Source organism: Mus caroli, unplaced genomic scaffold (genome assembly GCF_900094665.2).
Source record: "Mus caroli unplaced genomic scaffold, CAROLI_EIJ_v1.1 scaffold_23830_1, whole genome shotgun sequence".
NCBI lineage: Eukaryota > Metazoa > Chordata > Mammalia > Rodentia > Muridae > Mus > Mus caroli.
The window spans coordinates 1-6,391 of NW_018389610.1; the positions used below are offsets into that span (position 1 = coordinate 1).

Here is a 6,391-nt window from a genome sequence, read left to right on the forward strand (position 1 = left end):
GAGCTGTGACGAAAGGATGGACCATCTAAAGACTGCCATATCCAGGGATCCATCCCATAATCAGCTTCCAAACGCTGACACCATTGCATACACTAGCAAGATTTTGCTGAAAGGACCCAGATATAGCTGTCTCTTGTGATACAATGCTGGGGCCTCAACAGAGGAATGGATACAGAAAATGTGGTACATTTACACAATGGAGTACTACTCAGCTATTAAAAACAATGGATTTATGAAATTCTCGGGCAAATGGATATATCTGGAGGATATCATCCTGAGTGAGGCAACACAATCACAAAAGAATTCACTGGATATGCACTCACTGATAAGTGGCTATTAGCCCAGAAACCTAGAATACCCAAGATACAACTTCCAAAACATAAAATCAAGAAGGAAGACCAACTCGTGGATACTTCATTCCTCCCTAGAATGGGGAATAAAATATCCATGGAAGGAGTTGCAGAGACAAAGTTTGAAGCTAAGGCAAAAGGATGGACCATCCTGACACTGCCCCACCCAGGGGTCCATCCCATAATCAGCCATGAAACACAGACACTATTGCATACACCAGCAAGATTTTTGCTGAAAGGACCCTGATATAGCTGTCTCCTGTGAGGCTTTGCCAGTGCCTGGCAAATACAGAAGTGAATGCTCACAGTCATCCACTACATCATAGGATGTAACACAGTGCCCCCAATGTAGGAGTTAGAGAAAGTACCCAAGTGCTGAAGTGCTGCAGACTATCCCCTTTTTTGGTCTCATATTTTTGTGGAACTGGTCTCTGTCAGGGGACAAGGAGTCGGCCAATAACAAACAGAAGTGACACATGAGATTGAGTAGAATCTGAATGTAATTTGTCAAATGGAGCATCAAACTTTTTATACAGAAGGAAGTAGGGAAGTTGGGTGACACACAGGCAAGTTACAAAGAGGTTTCTTACACAAAACAGAGGAATGCAAACATGGAAGGACTGGCAGGAACCAACTGGGATAAAGTTCAATGTTAACAACTGGGATCAAAAACAGCTCCATCTAAGATCCACTTAATCTTAGAAGCCAGGGTCAAAGGCTTCTTGCCCAGCTAGTTCCTATTCTAGTCTATTTTATAGTCCACCTTCCCTCTAGGCCATTGTAAATACTTGTGTATGGGCATAACTCAGCTATCTATAGTTCTAAGTTTCTACTCTGGTTCCTTCTTAGATCACAAATTTCCTTCTTCTTAGGCAATGGTAAATTCCTGTTTAGGGCAGTGATTTAGCTATCCATGCCCAAGGTCGGATCAAGGTCTGCCTAGAATCTAACTTAGCTATATGTCAAAAACTCAATCCTTAGGAGCATTTGTAATAAAGCAATATTAAGGGAAAGCACACAGATCTGTTTACCAACTAAACCAAGGACATTGGAGCATTCTTTATACAGGATGCCACAATTCCAGGAGACTAAGTTTCTGCGAACTTTTCACCTCGGGACAGCACCCAGATTTTCGGGGCCTGTCATATTTGTCACTACTGGAGTGGATGTAGCACTGAAGGGGTCTGCAACCCTATAGTTGGAACAACAATATATATGAACTAATCAGTACTCCCAGAACTCATGTCTCTAGCTGCATATGTAACAGAAGATGGCCTAGCTGGCTATCATTGAGAAGAGATGCCCCTTGGTCTAGCAAACTTTATATGTCCCAGTACAGGGGAAAGCCAGGGCCAAGAAGTGGGAGTGAGTGGGTAGGGGAGCAGGGCAGAGGGAGGGTATAGGGGTCTTTTGTGATAGCATTTGAAATGTAAATGAAGAAAATATCTAATAATAAAAAATCCAACTTGAAAAAAAAAAACAAAAACAGAAACAAAATGCATACATCACCAAAAAAAAAAAAAATAGAGGAGGGGCCAAGCAGCACCTTTTATAGTGGGGTGGACTATCTTACAGTTGCAGGGTAGCTGTGGAGAGGAGCATACTTGGCTATTGTCAGGTAACTATGAGAGTGGAATTTGCCAAAATGCCAGAAGCTTGGGGATTAGTCTGTGTGACTGATAGTCACAAAATTATGGAGTTGGGGGCTCTATGGTTTCAGGCATCTATCTCTGGGAACATGGCTCACTGTTCTGTCCCTTGTAGAGTTTTCTACTAGGTCTCTGGAGCAAGCCTCATGCAACCAAAACAGGCTGCCTTTCACAGTCCCACAAACCAAGATGTCCATCAACAGATGAATGAGCAAAGAAGATGTGATGTATTTATATAATAGAACACTACTCAGCCATTTAAGTAATGGCATTTGCAAGTAAAAGGATAGAACAGGGAAACCTCATTCAGAGACATGTAAACAGACCTACAAAAACAAACATGGTATATGTTATTACTTATATGTAAATTTTAACTATTCAGTCATTCATAATCAAGCCATAACCCACATAACCATAAGGTTAGGTATAGAATAAAAGAAGGAGTGGAAGGATGCTGAGCTGACAAACCTATTCCATCTTGAAACTGAAAGAACCTAGTGGGGAAACCCCCACTCAATTCTCAATTCGGTGTGCACCCAAGAATCACGAACAGACGGCCAACTTGATGTAAGAACACGAGGTAGTTTAATGACAGAGCTCCGGGCCGACACATATCTCCCGCAGGAGACAGAGGTGTTGACCACATGGTGGAGCCATAATGGCGGAGCTCCGGGTTGAAACGTATCTCGCACAGGAGACAGTGGTTTCAACCCCGAGGCTTGGAAGCTAGGGACTTTTATAGAAAAGGGGTGGGGCTGGGGGAGGAATTGGCGCGGTTTCACATGATTGGTCCATTTAAACATCAACAGACTGTCAGAAGGACGGGAGATAGGGAGGCACCAGGCCAGTCAGGACATGTAACAACAGGCTTGCCCGGGCATGTCCTGGCCTGTTCTGCTATTTTNTCAGCCCCAGGTTTCAAAGCTCACAAACAACTCTTTGGGCTATTTGACATACATTACATGAATCACAAGTCTGAAGTTTTATTTCCTTTCAAAACCAGCCTCCATAAAATCTTGTCCTGCTAAGGGTATGAGGCTGCTCTGCCATCTATTCCTCCTCTACTAAGGTTGGGTTAGAGAAGAACCAAAGCCCAAGCTTGTAATAAAGTGACATTAGTATAATTACATCAAAACTGGATCCGTGATGGTCTTTTGGCATTCACAAATACTTCCTGGAACAGCATTGCATCTCCCTAAAAAAGGAAAATGGAATAGATAGTTATGAATGGATGGGGGTAGAGGATGAGGCAAGAATATAAAACTGAGAGCAGTAGGGGAAGTGGAAATCCTAATCAGAATATATTATGTGAAAAAGACCTTTTTTTCAATAAAAGAAATACGATGTTGCAATGATAGAGTATGATGGTAAACACTTGTGGTCACAGAGCTGGAGAGACAGAGACAGGAGAAACACTGAGACTATTATCCTGGTACAGATCACAGAGAGAGATGCTCTATCAAGACACCAGATGAATGGCAGATGAAGAACAACAGCCAACATTAACTCCTGCTCTCAATGAGAACATAGACACACATCCCTCCCCTGTGAACAAGCACATACATACATGTATACAGATACACAATAAACACCTTGTAGAAGATGTATGTGTATATAAAAAATGTTTATTTACCATTAATATTTCAACAAGTAGATAAATGAAGTACAGATAAATAGGCACAAGGTATTTTCATAAAAGACCCATTAAATATCTCTGGTAAAAGTGGAAACTTAAAATTCACATTCTTTTTATGGATCCACATGAATTATGATTAGGGGAGAAATAAAGCTACAATAAAATACTTAAACTATTTTTGATGAGTAAACATAAATACAATATGAACTAACCAGGACCGCCAGATTTCCATGAGACTAAACCACCAACCAAAGAAAACACATGGTGGGACTCATGAGTTTAGCTACATAGGTAGCTGAGGAAGGCCTAGTTGGTCATAAATGAAAGAAGACCTTGGTTCTGTGAAGGTTCTATACCCCAGTATAGGGGAATGCCAAGGCCAGGAAGCAGGAGTGAGTGGGTCAGGGAGCAGAGGGCAGGGGAAGGAATAGGGGATTTTCGGGGGGGGGGGGGACTAGGAAAGGGAATAATATTTGAAATGTAAATAAAATATCTAATAAAAAAGAAAAAGGAAAAAGAAAAAAGTGAATATCAATGAGAATCTTCTTTTGAATAACTTCAGCATCAAAGTAATATTTATTATATAAAGTAAAAAGGGAAAGAAAATTCATGTGGAAATATCAACTTATTGTGTACACTTAATTTAAGGACTCTCTACTACTTGACAACAGAAATGTCAAGAGAATGTACATGTGTAATAGCACATATTATATTTAAAATCACGTGAATAATTTTCCTTTGTTACTAAGTGTAAAAATAATCTATATTTTGGAAACAAAATAACTGGTGCTACACAGGATGATTCTTTATAACCAGTGATAAGTCCAGTTCGAGGGGAGCGCCTGCCATCTTCTCACCTCTGTGGGCACAGGGGAATGCACACATGCATGCACTCTAGCATAACACTTATACATATAAATAAGTAATTAATTAATAGGTTTTTAAAGAAGAGTGAAAACATATTTTTAAAAATACATATGGTGGTGTTTTGACTGTAGGTTTTTCAGCATAATGATTATTCTGTTATCAGAACTGAATTGTACCAAAGGAGTAATTGTGGGATAGGCATTCATCAAAAACTTCTGAAGAGTCAGGATGACTGGATCATACCTCCATAACAGGAATGAGGTCGTTGAAATGATGAAGTCCACCCAATACAAAACCACAAAGAAAAATACAAGCAGCAAGGTGGTCTGAGTGGCCCTTTTTTCAGGGGAGGCTCTCAGATGGCTGATGCTATGAAGATGCTTGCATTGCCTCTGATGTCTGGACAAGATAATCACCATGTATGTACTTGTGGTTAGCATGACTCCTATAAGAAATACATCTCTGGAAGTTGTCACTGTTAAAATAAGTCCTCTGATGATGTTGTTCATGGGTAAGAGTGAGCAGTATTTAGTAGCCTTCATCTGTTTGGTCTCACTCACATTGGTATAAGCACCAACAAAGAAGATCTGGTTACTACTGAAGGACAAATTGAAAGACCACATACATAAGAAAGCATATATCATGTATTTTTTTAGTTTGTGTTTAAATTTTGCCAACAATGTAGTACTGGGACAGATTGTGACAGCTTGGAACACACTCAGGAGGCAGGTGGTAGAGATAGAGAGGCCTCTCATCACCCTGCTTATGTAAAAAGTTGCCTTACACTTGATGTTATTCTCAATGTTCAATAACTCAAAAAAGTCTGTAAGCAAAATATCCCCTCCAGTGAGGAACATGATTATATGAACGAAGGTCAGTTGACAGGAGATCAGGTCTGTGGGCTTAGGTCTGTGACCTAGGATTATGTAAATATAGAAACAAACAAGAAACATATTGGCTAGGACTCCAAACCCAGCTTGGAAATAAAGAACATTCTTGATTGAGAACATAAGTGGAGATTGTATTCATCTTAAGAGCTTAGTGGAAGCTTATTTCATATAGCTGAAAAAATAATAGAGCATACATTAAGTTTGAGATACACTGGCTACATAATCATTCTATTTTAAATACTAATTCTTGACTATCATGACTCTTTAATTCTTGATCTTCCAGAATGTACATTATAACCTATGTTCCTGCTACTTCCATGTATCTGCTTTACATATAGAAAAGTATATATAATAATTACTATCACAATCATATCTGTACAGAATACTCAGTGGTTCTGTACTACACCTGAGTCTCATGCCTTAGAAATATGGTCCTATTTATTTAAATGCCTTGTTCTGTAGTTAAAGATTTAATAGTAGTAATAAGTATAGAATGTTAATCATATTCCTTCAAAGGAATAAATGTTATATTAACCTGAAAGTATTCTCCAAAGAAATCCAATATACCAGTTGATTCAGTATCATTTTCTATAATTTTACTATACTCTAGTTTGCAACTATCCATGTTTAATTCATAATTCTAATCCAATCACAGTGATAATTCATGGTAATCCCACTATTTCAATCTGCCAAATACCTTTCTCAATCTATCTGTTTTTATGATCCTTTTTCAAAGAAATCGTATATCCCCAGAATATGAATTTAAAAGATAGATACATTTCATTAGTATAATTTCCATACCCTATGATGATTAATTGTGGTTCTAAGTGGCCCTAGGCCTCTCCTAATTATGTCCCATCCCATGACCTTTAGTGAAACTTCAGATTCAAAGAAAGAGACTGAAATTGTCCCATGCATCCTATCAGACCACCATGGACTAAGGCTGATCTTCAATAACAACATAAATAATGGAAAACCAACATTCACGTGGAAACTGAA

At 39.0% G+C, this 6,391-nt stretch overlaps 1 protein-coding gene across 1 annotated transcript; it reads right to left on the reverse strand.

Annotated features, from left to right (window-relative positions):
• Positions 1-4,600: 4,600 nt before the first annotated feature.
• Positions 4,601-5,512, reverse strand: LOC110288195 (putative vomeronasal receptor-like protein 4). Its single transcript, XM_021154613.1, has one exon. The coding sequence runs from the start codon at positions 5,510-5,512 to the stop codon at positions 4,601-4,603; it is 912 nt and encodes a 303-aa protein (XP_021010272.1).
• Between the last annotated feature and the right edge of the window lie 879 nt (positions 5,513-6,391).

What these genes read in the sequence shown, in the direction of transcription:
- LOC110288195 (XM_021154613.1), bottom strand. Translation starts at nt 5,512, where the DNA reads ATGTTCTCAATCAAGAATGTTCTTTATTTCCAAGCTGGGTTTGGAGTC.